Raw genomic sequence first — 16,198 nt, 5'->3', positions numbered from 1 at the left:
GCAGCTGCAAAACGCCTCCTGGGCTCACAGCCACTGCCGGCTGAAGCCGCTCCTTCGTGAGCTCCAATCCCCGGCCTGGGGTGGGAATGTTCTCCCCATGGGCTCAGAGCCATCCCAACCCGGCAATACCATACAACCCAGTCACGCAGTTGATTTTAACAACCTTTATTGAATCACAATTAACTGCAATCAACATAACTGTGCCCTTTAAGTCAGGTTAATTCCCTTAGCTTAATGGGATTTTTGCTCTTTACTTTGCGATTACTATCCAGCAATCAAGGAGGCAAGAAGTGCCCGAGACGCAGCGATGCTACACGTTTAGCGAGGCCACCATTTACACTCCGCTGAGGCACCGATCCTACTCGGTGATGGTGATGCCCTTCTCCACAGAGATCCCTTTGATCTGGGTCGAGGTCAGCTTGGCTACTATTTTCTTCTCTCCTAGTCTCGTCGGAGTGCATATTATTTCAGACTTCATGATCCTACCAGGCTTTACATCCCTAAGGAGAAAGAAAAAAACAAATAGTCCCAGCTGAGTTATGGTTCTTATTTGCTGCTTTTGAATTTTTTTTGCCTAAAGAAATAGCTGCTGCGTGTGTTTAGGGTGGATGTTTCCCTTCTCCCATGACCAGCGTGCAGCAAGCAGGGCTCAGCAGAGTTGCACTGGCTGGTGGTCCTGGCGATACTGGGGATCTTCCGCAGACTTCCCTGTACTGCTGCAACACTAAATTCAGCTCTGAAGGGAGCGGCTGCGTTCACAGTGGCCAAGCAGCGCCCGGCATCACAGCAGGAGCACAGGGAGAGCCCCGGTCGTGCCCGAATGCCCTGAGCATGCCAACCTCTGCGTGGGTCTATCTGCTCCGTGGACTGCCCCCAAACGTGGCGCGGTTTTCAACATAGCTTGCAAAGGGCCCTGTTATTCCAAATCCCCTAACCATTTCTTCAAAGGAAATTAAAAAAAAAAAAAAGAAAAAGAAACAAAGCAAAGTATTGCCATGCTCATTTCATACTGGGCTCATCTCCTTACCCCTGATCAAATGTTGACATCTTAAATATGCCCAAGCCCTCCACCCGCAGCTTGCAGTTGTCCAGGGGCATGTTCAGCTTGTTCTTGAAGATGAAGGCACAGGAGAACTCCTCGTTCAGTTTGGCCGTTTCTGGCATCTGGCAGAGGAGGAAAGAGAGAAACAAACCCAAATGCCGGGCATCAGAGAGGTAATAAGGATGCCAGAGCTGCTGCCAGTTTGCTCCTCACCACCAGCGTGGTGGGGGACAACCCTTCATATCCTTTCCACCCTCCCACAGCACCACGTGCTCTGTCCCGCTGGCTGTTTCCCCATCTCTTCTCTCTCTGTTTTCTCAACATGTTTTCTCCTTCAGGAGGTAGAGTTGTGGGGCTGGAGATGGGCCCTGTACAAACTGTCCTCTTCCATCCCCTTCCCTCCAGCAGCCCCTGCCTGCCCATTTTAGATGGAGCAATGAAATCTTCATTTCATGGCTGCTTTCAGCCTTAAATAGAGGGTGAATAACCAAATAAAATGCCGGGGACTGAGTATCCCCGGAGGCTGCTGTTTGGGAGATCCCCCTGAGAATACTAACACCACCTTGGTGTTACAGTGAGCAGGGCTTTAACCCTTGTCCCCGAGGAGCCCGGGCTGGCGGCTGCCTCACCTGGACGGTGATGGGGGGATACTCAAAGCTCATCGTCGTCTCCTTGGTGAGTTTGTCATCTATCCCCTGGACCTCAGCAATGGCGGTGACACGGATGAACACTTCGTCTTCCACCGAGGACAGTGTCTTCATGTATGTATCGGGCTCAATTTTCAGAGGGACCTGTGTCTCTGCAGGAGAGAAAACAGAACTTGGAGCTTCACCACATACCCATGAACTGGATGGCAAGTTCGGCTTTCATGGCAAGTGCCTCAGGGTGCAGGATGAGGCATATTTGCTGAGACCATCCTGCTTTTGGCCAGATCTGGGGGCTCCATGGGGGGAAACCCCAGCTCAGTGAGTGGTACCCAGCACATGCAGCCCGTGGGGAGGGCGGCCGAGCCCACACCATCTCCCCACCACGCCGAGTGCCGGCTTGGGCTCATGTCCAGCGTCTCGGCAGCCCTCGTCCCCAGCTGCCCTGGCACTTGGGAGAAGGCAGAATAGCATGAGGTTGGGTACATTTAAGCTCGCGTTCCCTGGGGTTTCTCTGAGGCACTACTTGCTATAAAATTAGCTGCTTTCCTTTCACTTCAGATTTTATCCTTAATTGCCTGGACAAACTTCCAGTGACTTGGAAAAGACCCAGAGTCAGCAGCACTGGAGCCTGAATGCTGCCTTAGCCACAAAGCTTCCTGGCTTTTTCTGGAAATAATAATAATTAAAAAAGCCTGTATTTATCTTTTAACGTATGTAGCTACCCTTGTGTCCTACCCTGCTGCATTTTGACAGCCACAGTATATGTGTGAAAACACTCAGCAATCACCATCAGCAAAGATATTTTTTTTGTGAGAGTGACTCACGCTTGGAATGAGCAAGTGCTGTTAATTATTCATCACTCGTTAGTCTCTTGTTTAGCAAATTTCAGTCACATTGCTGGGGATCAGAAATGCAACCCCAGTTGCTCAAAGACATGCAATGAACAGCAAACAGCTCTTGGGATCAGCCAGGTAGGCAGCCACTAAGTTGAAATTTGCTTGGGCGAAGAATTCAGAAAATAACATTCACCAGCATCACCACCAGCCCATCAACATTAGATTAGCAAGTACAAGAACAAAAAAAGGCTGATCCTGTGAGGGATCTGACCTAAATGGATGCACCTGAAGCCTGCAGTAGCATCTCTGACGCTTACATGGTGAGGATGGGAAGGAGATGTTCCAGCACACCTCACTCGCACCATGAAAATATCTGTCTGCCCACACTGATGTATTTTTAACAATCTCATTGAAGCTGCAGCAGGACCAAGGCCTTCACATTTTGGTCCCTGCTATGGTAGGATCCCAGTCTATAACTGAGACTCCCAAATGCAGTAACAAGAGAGGTAGGTAGCAGGCAGGCAATTTCTGCTCTTCACGCCATACCAAGCCACACACTGACCTATAGCGGAGCTATTATGAACCAGCTCAAGTGAAACCCCAGACTGCCACAGCAAATAGCCCATAGAACACAGCAAGCTTTCCATGCCTACCAGATTTGCCTTCAAGCTTGACAATCTCCTTGACATATCCAAGGTTGGCCTCAATTTTCCCAGTATAGGACTGCAGCTGGCAGGAGCCGACAAGATTGATAGTCCAGCTCCCAGGAGTAGAGATCTTCACTGTGACGCCCAGTTCAAGGGGATTTCCAGGATACAAAGGTTCTTTATTGGTTATCTCAAGCTGGAGCCCAGTCTTGGAGATGGTCTCTTGCAGGACCCCAGGCTTGGAGACCGCATTATCCATGGGCAGAGCTGAAGCAAAGCGTGCACGAGGTATCATTCCGGAAGGGCGTATGAAGGAGGAAGCTTTCTGCATGGACTTCCTTTCCTCTTCAGAGCCTGGATGAAGAAAAAAGATGGGTGACAGCTGCATCTCAGTCTCCTCACCCAGAGGCACCTTCCCTTTATTTATGCTTCTACTGCTGAGCAGAGAGGATGTCAGAACATCTCCAGCCTCTGCTCAGGACACCCTCTTGGTTTACACTACCACCGGATCTAACTGAGAACAAGTCTTATGAGGAGCGGCTGAGGCTCAGAACTGGGCTTGTCTAGCCTGGAGAAAAGGAGGCTGAGGGGAGACCTTCTCACTCTCTACAACTACCTGAAAGGAGGTTGTAGCCAGGGGGGTGTCAGTGTCTTCTCCCAAGTAGCAAGCTAGGTTAATGGTTGGACTTGATCTTAAAGCTTGCTTCCAACCTAAATGATTCCACAATTCTAACTGTAGCATTTTGGACTGGAAGAATTTCCTGAGACACTTTTAGAAGATGGATGCTCTTAAATTTTTCAGGCTAAGATTTTCCCACTCCTCACCGGGAAGGGTTTAACAGTGTAGCACAACATGGCTGGATCCGAGAACCGTGGGGAGGGAATGTGGGTTTTTTTTGTTTCCAACATGTTCTGGGGAATGGAAAGACAAAAGAAGAACAAAGAAATGAAGCAACAGTGAGTCCAACCACTAGGTTGGTCACTCTGCCCATTTCTTTCACTGCTTGCAAGCTTGCTCGCACCTGTCCCTAAAGAGCAGCCTATAGGTGTCACTGCGGGCATGAAGACGCCCAGGAGCAGTGCTGCCTCCCCCAGGTCTCCAGGCCTTACACGGGGTTTGCCACTGCAGCTACCCCTGCAGTTTTCTCCTAGAGAAAACATGAGTTGTGGGGTGACCTCCACGGTCAGGGGGGTCTCCTCTTTGGCACTACTTTAGAGGATGGTGGTAGTCACCTTCAGGGAACTTGTACTGCGCGGTGATGTCTTCCCGCTTGTCCTGCCCCACGGCCTTTGTGCTTATGTTCACGCCAATGCCTTGGGTCTCAGTGTTAATCTTGATGTACTTGTCCTTGCCGTTCACCTTCTTGACGACCCAGTAGACTTTGTCAGCATTCACTTCTGCATACACAAACTTGCTGTCGAAGGGCAAATACACGTCCCCTTCTCGGATAGCCTTCAGTGGGCATGGACCACACTGGAAAACACCTAGAAAATGCATTCAACACCATTTGCTTTTCCAAATACGAACAGAGCCTCCAATTTTTGTTCCACTCTCAGACCCACCCAAGCAGGAATCTGTGGCCATGGTAGTTGATTCTTAGTAGTAAATATTCTTCCAACTCAGTGATGAACTCCAAAAGCCCCCATTTATCCCATAGCTGTTTGGGCTTTTTTATAGAGGACCAAGGTCTGGTAGGAGCTTTTATGTGTTTTCCCTCACTTCTTAAATAATTTTAAGGTTTGAAAGTCACAGCTCGATGATGGAGTCAACTGAGTCGAGTCACCTGTGTTTGATCTCCTGGCAATACCCCATTTTCTGCACAGCCTTGAGGTTTAATGTTTTCTTTCCCACCTCCAAATTCACTGCATCTGTGCAGGGAGGGTAGTCACCAATTTTGGCATTCACTTTTCATTTACCAATGAATGGACTCATGACTTGCTCAGGAAAGCTCTACAGAAAGCATCTTTACTGAGGAAAGCAGTAGTGCCTCTTACTACAGACTGCTTTGAGTCCTCAACTTCACCAAAGAAATCAGAGGATGATGGAAAGAGAAATTAGTTCTGATTTCCAGCTGCGCGCTCTAACATCTGAAATGACATTCATGTCCCCACGGTATCCTACAAGGTTGGTTTTCTGCCTGCCAGAAAATGCTGTTCCTCCCATCCTGGGCTGAGACAGCAGGAGTGAGAACTCCAGCTTTAGGATGTCACTGCCCAAGTGTGTGAAGATGTGCATGGGGAGTATGTGCTTTGCTGACTGAGGACCATGGTTTTCACTTGAAATGTCCCTGCCTCCCTTGGGAGCTGCAGAAGAGCTTTTCTAGGCAAATCCTACCTTGACTTTGCTCCTGAGGTGTTGAGTCAATTGCCTGCCAGCCATCAAACCCTGATGGCAGATCCGCCCGCTTCATCCAGACGTCGTTCCACACGTGGAAGTTCCTGTGTGTATTTGGGTTGGAAAGAAAAGGGGTGAGCTATTACAGCCAGAATAGTCACAATCTCCTCTCTTAATCCTTAAGTAAGGGCAGGCTTAATGGAGCTTTGCCTGTAAGCCTGTGAAACCCCAGGCTTACTCTCTCTCCCGGGCAGCAAACTTGAAGTAGTAGGGAAATTGTTAAAGGAAAGCCTGTTGGGGCTCGGAAACGTGGCGGGGGGGGGGGGGTGGTGGGGTGGGAAGCCTTAGCTCCCCCTTGGCAGTACCAGATGGAATCGAGGGACATCCAGTTCAGCTTTTCTCCTAATTCATTCAGGTAAATGTCAACTCTCAGGTTCTCCTCTGTATCGTGTGCTGAGTTGAAGTTACTCACGCAGCGGGATGGGATCCCCAAGCAGCGCATGACTGTGGCACAGACAGACAAAACACAGGGTCACAAAATCACTCAGGTTGGTGGGCACCTCATCTTGTCCGACCCCTCTGCCCACCCAGGGTCCTCTAGAGCAGGTGCCCAAGACTGTGCCCAGAAAGCATTTGATTATCTCAGAGGATGGAGACTCCGCAACCTCTCTGGGCAACCTGTGCCAGTGCTCTGTCACCCTCACAGCTGAAAGCAGAACAGACAGAACAGTTTCAGATTGTACCCATCACCTCTGGTCCTGTCACTGGGCACCACTGAGAAGATCCTGGCTCTGTTCGCCCCACTCCCTCCTGTTGAGTATTTATACATATGGATAAGACTGTCTGAGCCTTCTCTTCTCCAGGCTGAGCAGTTCTGGCTTCCTCAGCCTCTCCTTACATGACAGACCCTGCCACCTCCAGTGCTCAGAGGCATGGCAATTTGGCTTACTAGCACAGTAATTAGGGTATAAGAGAAAGGAGACAGTTCACTGTTTACCTGTAGTGAGGACTCCTGCGAAGACCCAACATTGACCATAACAGACCGGCTTCTTTGTTTTGTAATATTGCTGCAAAATTGAGACGCTCCCAATCCAATCCATAGGGGAGGTCCCATTGCTGTACTTCCCTGACCAGTTCCCCAGCAGCACACCGTTGTCATCGTTGGCATTAACCTGTGGCCACACACACATGCAGAGGAGAAAAATATGGGAATGAGGCTTAAACCCTGGGGTCTCTGCCCACCCTGTGGCTCCCCAAGTACTCTACAGCCCTGTGACACCCAGCAAGGTGCTGGTGCTGGCTTGGGGCTCCCCTGGTTATCTGGATATCTAGAGGGAGGTGGCACCGCTGCTCAGGGCAGCCAAAATGCATTCTGCATCTTGTTATCTTAAATCCCAGGGCTCCAAGAATGTTCCCACCACAGAGAGCAGCTGCCCTCCAAAGCACAACCCTTGTGTTGTCCCTGCCAATGCAGCTGCTGAGGAAGGACAACCACTAGGACAGCTGCAAGCTTTGGAGGTGGGGAGATGCTGTATTTTGCTCGCCTCTTCCCTCCACCCAAAATGCCTCTGGCTCTTTCCTTGAGGTTTCCCAAAGGAACCCATTTCAGATGTGTCCTGAAATGATGTTCAAGGCCCTGGGGAAAGAAGAGCAAGTAAGAAGGAGGAGGGAAAGCTGCAGGGGCAAAGCACTTCTCTGAGACAGGCATACCAAAGCAGACATGGCTCTGGAAACAAACACAGGATCCCTTCTATTGCTCAGCTTGAGATTACTTTTGTCCAGCAGATACATGCAGGCATCCAAGACGAATTCTTCAAACTGTTTTGGAGAGGAAGTGGAGACATTTTTATACACTGCCCTAAAACAGAATTTGCTCAATCAAAGTCTATCTAAGTACTTGGAGGAAACTGTCTGACTAGTCCTAACTTCTAAACTTCCTTATGATATTGAATTCTTGAGCCTACGGGACTTCCCAAAGCTGTTCTCTCCAAAGAAGGGCTTAAATGAAAACCCACCTCAGAAGACAAAAGCCCGTCTCACGTGTCTTGCAAGCACAGTTGGAACCTGGCCCAGCAATCTTTACTCCTGTGAGTAGTCCTAAGTCACCTACGTCATCTCCCTGCAGCCCCGCAAATTACTCATGAGAGTGATGAAAATTTAAGAGCGTTACAGGTACTCAGTCTATTGACATAGGTACAAAATGAACCTTGGGGGGAAAAAAAAAGTACATAAATGCAGATTATTACAGCAAAACATTCCTAATTAGCAATTGCTGATAAAGCTTCCTGAGGTCCAATTCACAGAGATGTCAAACATCCGATCCAAAAAGGTTTGGCAGAATATCAATTCTCATTGCTTAATGGCAGAATAAATATTAGGATAGGAACAGCCCTATGGACAATGCCCTTTGGCCCCTTTGTGGAAAAGGCATCAGCATGAGCACTTTTGCTGGGCTGTGTATCTTGCAGCTTGAAATTGCAGACTTATAAAACAAACTAAAAACACCAACCAACCAACCAACCAAACAGATTCCAACATATTTTGGTGGGGAAGTCTGGACAGGGTGCAGGATGCTCCATTTGGGTGCTTGTGTGCTTTCTACAGGGTGCAAATAAACCTGCTCTGGCATCCACCTCTTATCTCTAGCCCAAGTAGTTTGTCATTCCACTCCACTCGAGTTATCTCAGAGGCAGCGTGGAGGAACACCCTTCCTGAGAGGGCGGGCTGATTGTGTCCTGCACCCAACAGTTCACCTCGCAGCCAGTGAAGGCACCACTTGAATGATGATAATCTCTGCCGGTGCTTTTCCCCTATTTTTTCCCGATCGTGATGCAATAGGTAAATAATCGGATGTATTTTTCCCCCGTCAGCCCTCTCCACTGCTCACGAGCTGGTTACCAACAGTTGCTGTGTTGCGTGAGAGCATGGAGGACGCCTTGTGGGAATCTTTTCAACTAGAAATGCTCCATCCCCAACTTCCATGTCCTTTGCCAAGGGTCTCATGATCTGATTATAAACATGCAATTAAACCCCCTTCTAGAGCTGTGGCTGGGGAAAACATTTAAGTACGCAGATTATTCTAAGCAGGTGAAGCTTAGAATCCTGCCAGTGAAGCTGGCAGGATTATTCAAGTGCTTTGAGCTACTCATGGACTTAAACTGTTTTTAGGTCGGAGACAAAAGCCTAGAGGAGAAAGAGCGAATAAAGGTAATAAAACCAACAAGACAGCTGTGTTTTACCTGCCCAAAATTCCAGGGTCTATTGTATATGTTGTATGCAGACCCAACGTAGATGAAGCCTGTATCATTGAGCACGTACTCCTTTCTCTGTGCATCATCAGCCAGGAAGACGACATCAGCTGGAACAGAAAAACCCTCAGATGTTAGGTGGTTTGTACACACACTATACGAAACTTTCCTTGGAATGCTAAATCAGGGCAGCTGGTGGTCTGTAACATTCACACCAAATGATGACCATGCAGCACTCAGATGTTTTTTCCTATCGTGGAAGAAATTCCTATAAGACTAAGCGTTAAGACTCCTGTAGGTCTGTTGCCATATGACCATTGTTTTATTTTAGTAAACCACTTCTTTCTGAATAATCAGACTTAGGTAGACAGCAGAGAGAACTGGACCAATGCCAATCAACAACACACTTTTTTTGTCTGGTTATTTTTTTTAATCTGGATTTTAAGGCAACCCAGTCATCTCAATTAACCTTTGCAGTGGCCCAGGGAAACAGCGAGGGATGACACAGAGGTGCAAATAGAGGTGACAAAGAGATGCCCCTTAACCCAGCACTGGGGCTTCTCCAGCGAGGAGCTGGCTCATTGCTATGACCCAGCTTCCTGCTGGCTCTGTGAGGATGCTGCTTGCGGTGTTTTAGGGAGAAAAAGCAATGTATGTGGGAAAGAGAGGAGGAAAAATGCAAGGAGAAGCTCTCCCAGGGACAATTGCTGGCAGCAGTAATTATCACCCCCGGTTGTAGGACCACTCACCTTCGCACCAAGGATTGAACAAAAGGTAGACAGCATTGTTTTCAGGCTTGTAAATGTTCATCCCAGTCTTCACGTTCAGGGTATATTTTCCCACCGGGGCCTTGGGTGAGCTGGTGATAGACAGCAGGCACTGGGGAGGCGACAAGGAGAGATGGCATGATGAACCCTCCGCCATGGCCTGAGGCACACGGCACAAGGACAGCATGAGCACCGAAGGTGGTGGCCACGGGGATGCGTGTGAGGGAAGACAGATGGGGCGCATCCTGCGTGTGCAGCGGGGGAGCAATGAATTAAGCAGGGCAAGGCTGCTGCCCACCTAAAATTACAGGGCTAAGGGAAAGCAGGACAGGGGTATGAGGATTTGCTCTGTCACTGCCAATGGGCTTGGTGTTGCTGCCCTCCAGCATTGCCCCACATGGGAGCATGGCCCACAGGTTCTACCTCTTTGCCGCTGTTCTTGACCATGGAGATTTGCCACCCGCCGAGGTCCTGCTCTTGCTTTGGCTTCAGAGACATCAGGGTCCCCCTGATTTTCATTGGCTTTTCACCTGGAAACAAATCCAACATGAGATGTGGGAGGGTTGCACGGGTCCACAACGACCACGCAGTGCTGGGTGGCAGGAACAGGCAGCCGGAGGCTGCCGGGACTCTCCCACATTGCCTGACAGCCACAGAGGGGGGACCCACTTACCGATGCCGAAACGCAGCGACAGCTTGTCGGCAGCCTTCAGTTCCCTGCTGAGGCTGAGCTGCACCTGAAAGGGCTGCCCACGCCGCACCACCAGGTTCTTGATGTTGTATGCATCCGTGTGGTGCTGGCGGCAGTTCTCGCTCTTGAGAAAGTCAATCCCAGTGACCTTCAGATCGGTCCCTGGAAAGTCATTAGCAGAGAGGGAGAAAGAAAAAAGAAAAGAGGGTTGATGGTAAATTGCTCAGCAAAGACAGTTTTCTTCTTCTTAATGGAGCCCTGTGGGTCATCAAAACCTCTAGGTGTTCAGTAATCTAGCACAAGGAATCACACCAAGGATTGCCAAAAATAATGGATGGTACAACAGGTTGGGTTTTTTTTAAATATATCTATATATAAAAATAACAGTATCATATATATATATTAATAATATAATAATATAAATGCTTTGTATATGTATATAGCAGTATAGAGAGAATCATACTGCTGGGATGGGTTATGGAGGCTGGTGGTGGTGAGCGTGCTGCAGCAATCTGCCCAGAGCAGGGACAAGCGTCTGCCTTGTCCTCCAACTATTCAGCCCTGGGTTGCTGCGGCGTGCCTCTGCCTCCCTCCCTCACCACCCAGGGAGTATGAAAGATGTTTGTTTGACCTCTGAGGTGGCCCTAGGTGAGCAAGGAATGAGCAGCTTGAGGGAGGCAGCAGCAGTAGGTGATGTAGTGTGAGGATTTCTGCCCCTGCCAGCAGTCAGGCATTCAGTTGGGTTCCCAGCACCTCCACGCAAGGGCAGCTGCCCACCACACGCCCTTGGGGCTGCTTCCTCAGCAGCTAAAAGTCTGCGAATGGGATCTCACTGGTTTGGAAATCCACATCTGCTGGCCCACTGCCTGCCCTTGCATGCTGCCAGCTGGCTGGGGGGGCCAGCAGCCATGAGCCAGCTCCGCAGCCTGCCACGGGCCAGCAAGATGGCGTGACTGCAAGTTTTGTTGCAATACTGAAAGTCTCGCTTCTGCAAAAGTCTTGCTTCCCCCTTGAAAGTGGAGTGGGAACAGCACATCTGCATCCCATCCCCACAGCTGCTGCGGGGCAGCTCCACTCCCCTGAGCATCTCACACAGGAGCCCACCAAAGATCCTGACCACCGCAGCATCCCTGTGGGCAGCACCCATCGTCCTGCCACATCTCTGAGACCTCTCCTCCTTGCCCCCATCTGCTCAGCTGCTTTGCTGGTGGCACCTTGTCAAAGTCAAGGCTGTGACAGCAACTTGTGTTTGCTGCATGCCTGTGCCTTGCTGAGTGCATGGTGCATCAGCTCCTTGAGTATTACAAATGTTTTGTTGTTGTTGTAGATATTAAACAACAGTAGTAGTAGTAATAGTAGTAGCAGCAGCAGCAGTAGTAGTAGTAGTAATACAGCCAGGTGAAGAAAGCACTGCTTGCCAAGGCATGCTCAGAGGTGATGCTCCCAGGTGGTCCCCAGCTAACACAGGGCAGATTAAAAATTAAACCTCATTGTTGGGATTTTATCTCAGGATATTTCTTTCTGGTCAAAGACTAGCTTTATATTAGCATTGAACAACACATCCTTCATGTTATCAACTAATAATGAACAGTAGCTTTAATTGCTCCTTGCAAAATGCAGCATACACAGTCAAGCTGGAAGTGAGCTGAATGTGATGAAGTTTGGCTCCCCTCAATTGCTGAGATCCCCAGTGTCTCTGGGATGCCATGAGCCTGGGAAATGTGACTCTTCAGGACTCTGGAACTGATTCTTTGTATTTTACCCTCAAAAATTAGTCTCAAATAATATCACAAGTGCCATTAATCAACCTCTTATGGAACTCTGCATATGTGAATCTGTGCAAGTTCATCTGTTTTTTGGGTTTTTTTTTCCCAAGGACTTGGTTTCTCCTACAACCCAAGCACCAAAGGAAGGTCTGGGGCCGGGAGCCAGCTGTAGTGCGGAGATGGTGCCTGTCTGGGGGGGATGCCAAATGCGGGGGGCAGAGCTCTGTCCCCCTTCATGCCAACTGGTGCTTTTGCCGTTAGACTTCAGCACAGCTTTGGACTCCTGCAAGGGACCCTGCCAGGTGCCTCGCTCCCATTCATTCCCAGCACAGCAGCTGATTTTGTAGGACACATCATTTAAAATCACCATATTCTGGGCTGCTTTCCCCTCCTGCAACTCCGTACGGGAACAGGGCTGGGAAAAGGGGTGTGGGGCTCCGAGAGGCACAACCCAGCACTACACTTGAGCAAAGAGGAAAGCCCTTGAGCAAAGCTTGAGCAAAAAGAAAGCCCTCAGCTTTCAATAAAGACGGGGATTTGGGGGTTACTGTGTCACGCTTTGGCAGGCTGCCCAGGTGTGACAGGGAAAGCCGGAGCATGCCAGAACGTGGCAGAGCTATATTTCTTTGGAAGTGTCTAACCTGTCTTGTACCTGCCCATTAAATATCCTTACAGGATAAATTTTGTGTAAACAGTAGGGAGTAACAATGTCTTAAAAGCACTTGGCTCATAAGTGATTCAGACGAAGATATGGGAGAGTCAGGAAATTTAAAACCGCTTATGGTAACTTAGAAATTAGCAAGTCAAAGGCATAATGGTTAAAGGGATTAGTTCATAAAAAGTCTTGACAGATTCACGCGGTACCAGGCAACTGTGATAACTTGAGGATCAACAAGAGCCATCCCTAACATCAAAGAAGCTGAAATCTTCTGGTAGGTGCTGTGGCATGAGAGATGCCACAGGCAGAGCCGGGTCCAGGGCAGGCTGAAATCAGTGGCACACTTCCCACTGTGACCCGCGCCGGGCAGCGACCGCAGTCTTGAGTAAACTGACCTGACCGCCCATGGATCCCCACCAGATTACTATTTCCGTGTATTTCTTCTTACTGACTAATATAAACCATATTTATCTTAATCGCATAACAGTTGTCAGTGGTACAGCAAATAGACTTAAAGTTGACAATCACCTTTCGATAACTGATTTCATTTTTGAGTGCTTTTTGTTTGCTTGCTGCCTGCCAGATGCCAACATCAGGCTGATGTTTTGTGCAACGGGGTGTGTGTGTGTGTGTGTGTGAAAATTTCAGCTGAAATTGCTTAACCCTGTTGAGAAGGATGAAGGGGAAGTGCACCTTTCTCAGCATTAACAAATGTCCAGCTGCCAAAGGTGCTCGACCATGTTCCTTACAGAAACCCCTATGGCAGGCTGAGAAGCTACCAGAAAACAGTCCTGGCGATGGGAGAGGGCTTTGGGGGGATGTGGGATCTGAATGAGTAGGATGGCTCTGGGAAAGGGCCCTGGGGAACCCATCCTTCCTGCATTTTCTAACTTAGGGATTGCATTTCCATCCCATGTTTCTAGAAATCACCAGTGTTGAGGATGCACAGAGAAAAACCACAGAGAACAGATGCCTTGGAATACGCCCTGACAGTGCAGAGATGCTGCCCATCAGTCACACTGCACTTATTCCCGTGCAAACACACCCATGATACCCTGTGATCTGGCTGGTGCGGTGTCCCGCGCCAAGAAATGCCATGGAGCGAGCTGGTGGCGCGCCCATCACCGCATCCAAGGGGGTTTGACCACAGCCCGTCCTCCCTGGACAGCCCCTGCATGCTGCTTTTGGCTTCCTGCTCTGCCTCCCGCCCAGGGCATGGGGCCAGGCATCCACACACCCTGTGCCTGGCTGCCTGCAGGCACCCCAGTTTGTCAGCACTGGGAATTAATGATTTATAGCAGAGCTGAGCATGCCGAGAACGCTCCCGCTCACGGGACAGAGGCTCAAGCTGCAAGAGGCAGCCCTGGCTGTGCTCGCTCCTGGGGGAGGCCAGAAGCAAACCCAAATATTGCCGGATATTTTTTTCCTTTTTTTAGAAGAAATCTCAATACAGTATTTTTTATTTTATCTCCTAGTTCCATGATTTATCCCTTCTAAAGCTCCTTCCTGCACTAACCTGCTGGCCCCATTGCATGCTACCTTCCTGGGAAGATGTTCAGAGCTTCGAGAGCACGGCGATCACCCAGAACAAAAATGGTAAGGATCTGGGGCCTTTTTTCCATGAGGATGAGGTGACATAGTTTTAAAAAAAAGTTATTAATACAGAGCAGAGCATTTATAGCATGCCTGGCTTCAGTGGGAATAAGAGCTGCTCAGAAGGCAGGAGGGAAGTGAGATGGGAACTGTAGTTTTGCAAGAGAGAGCAAAATTTGGACACCTGCATTTACTCCTCATCCTTGCCCAACCTCCAGCAAACACTCTCTCACATCCCAGGGACATGAGATCACATCCAAAAGATGCTGCTGTCCGTGACTTCCTGGAAAATTTCAGCTCATCCACACCCAGAATACAGAGGTGTGACATGGAGGGGCTTGGAGCGCTGTCAGGACACCCTTCCCCTCCTGATGGCTGTAGAGACCTGCTCCCGGCTCCGCTGCAGGCACCACCCAGCCCGCACCCACAGCTGCTCAGCTACGCCCCAAACCCCAGGGGTTTGGGGCATCTTGGGGTTGGGCTGGCCCCCCGGAGCACAGCCAGCGGTGGTGGTTCAGCAGCTGCTACAGGAGTGACTCAGGCACCTTTCTATGTAGGTGCAGGATCTTCTGACAATAGGGCAGGCAGGACGCCCATGGGATGGAGCTCAAGTCCAAATAAGTCCCTTTTTCAGTTATTCTGAAACTTCTGTCAGATGGTATCAGCTATCACTAAAAAAGCAATAATCTACACGATTGAGTAGCCTGAAAGAAAGAAATTGCTTTCTCCTTGACACAGAACAAGTTTAGAAAAGCTGCGTTTCTTTCCCATTATCACTAATAGAGCCAGTTGTCTACAGGTTGATGAAAAGTGATGAAAAGTGAGTAGCATTTTTCAGTTGGTTTACTGATCCATCAAAACCAGAATTTGCACAGCCAGAGCAAACCTATCCCCCATGAGCAGCGGTGGCACTAAAACACCTTTCCCTAAGATATCTACCAGGGCAGTTAGAGGGGTAAGAAACCCTCCACCTCCACTGGAGCTGCCATTGTCCCCTGCCAAACTGCACATTTAGCATAGGCTATCGTATTGAGTGATAAAAACTCACCAGCGTTGTCACTCATGGTTCTTGTTGGCGTTTCGACCCGAGGTGCCTCGATGCCAGCAGCTTCTGAGCTCCTGAGTAGCCTCTGCCACTTGCTTCTGAGCGTGGAGAAGGAAGACGAGCTGCCCTTTTTATCAGTGGCTTCCTCTGAGGTGTCAGCAGGTCCACTGCCAAGGGGTGGTGTTTAGAGAAAGGAAGTTCCCATGAAAAAAAAAAAAGGCTACAACTCCCTCTGCACATAGTCAGACCCTGAAAAACAGTGAAACTTAAATCCCAACTCACATGGAAGGTGGATTTGCACAATCAGATGACAAGTGGACAGACCCTTCACTGACAAACAGTAAAATCATGGGCTAGATGAGTAACAAGAATGCACCTATGACCTAACATCCAGGTTACTGGCACTGCAGCTCAAGGGCCAACTTTACAAGGCAGCCCACAAACATTTAAACCTTAGGAAAACAAGAGTTCCCCATTAGGAGCAGTCTAACTTTCTTTGAAGTTAATGAGATTTTTGACATTGTGTTTGGGAGAGAAGCAGATTAAGATGTGGTCTAAAATCCAGCATTTACACATGTGGGTTGGAAAACCCAAGGACCCTGGTGCTGGCCCGCTCCCCACAGGGTCAGGCAGATGCCAGGGGAGATAGCCCAGTGGGAACACTGGCTGGGAAAGAGGAGAAACAGGCCATGCCCAGGAGGACCAAGAAATGTGGTGGATCAGGAGCCGTTTGCTGGCTGCTCTTTGCTGACAGCTGTACCAAAGGTCTCTGCCCTGGAGGTGGCTGGAACCCACAGGCCCCACTGTCATCCTGGCCCTCAGGGTGACCAAAGAATGAAGAGATGAGTCTACTCGATGGAGCAGAGAGCTCGTATCGCAGGCCAACAGTTACATGGGCACAGTGGCCAGAAAGAGATATAAAC

The 16,198-nt window shown here is 49.3% G+C and overlaps 1 protein-coding gene across 1 annotated transcript in view; it reads right to left on the bottom strand.

Moving 5' to 3' along the window:
• Positions 1–149: 149 nt before the first annotated feature.
• TGM4 (transglutaminase 4) overlaps positions 150–16,198 on the bottom strand; it is a 33,930-nt gene continuing 17,881 nt past the window's right edge. The window contains 15 exon segments of the mRNA XM_075745567.1: positions 150–500; positions 1,028–1,164; positions 1,672–1,841; positions 3,179–3,526; positions 4,406–4,657; positions 5,508–5,611; positions 5,873–6,011; positions 6,505–6,679; positions 7,218–7,325; positions 8,747–8,865; positions 9,505–9,634; positions 9,946–10,052; positions 10,196–10,375; positions 15,279–15,323; positions 15,326–15,524. Coding sequence (XP_075601682.1) covers positions 359–500; positions 1,028–1,164; positions 1,672–1,841; positions 3,179–3,526; positions 4,406–4,657; positions 5,508–5,611; positions 5,873–6,011; positions 6,505–6,679; positions 7,218–7,325; positions 8,747–8,865; positions 9,505–9,634; positions 9,946–10,052; positions 10,196–10,375; positions 15,279–15,323; positions 15,326–15,524 — 2,355 coding nt within the window. The 3' untranslated portion in view covers positions 150–358.

Source organism: Balearica regulorum, chromosome 2, assembly GCF_011004875.1.
Source record: "Balearica regulorum gibbericeps isolate bBalReg1 chromosome 2, bBalReg1.pri, whole genome shotgun sequence".
Classification (NCBI taxonomy): domain Eukaryota; kingdom Metazoa; phylum Chordata; class Aves; order Gruiformes; family Gruidae; genus Balearica; species Balearica regulorum.
The sequence above is the reverse complement of the archived record's forward strand: the minus strand, read 5'-3'. Positions and strand labels throughout refer to the sequence as shown.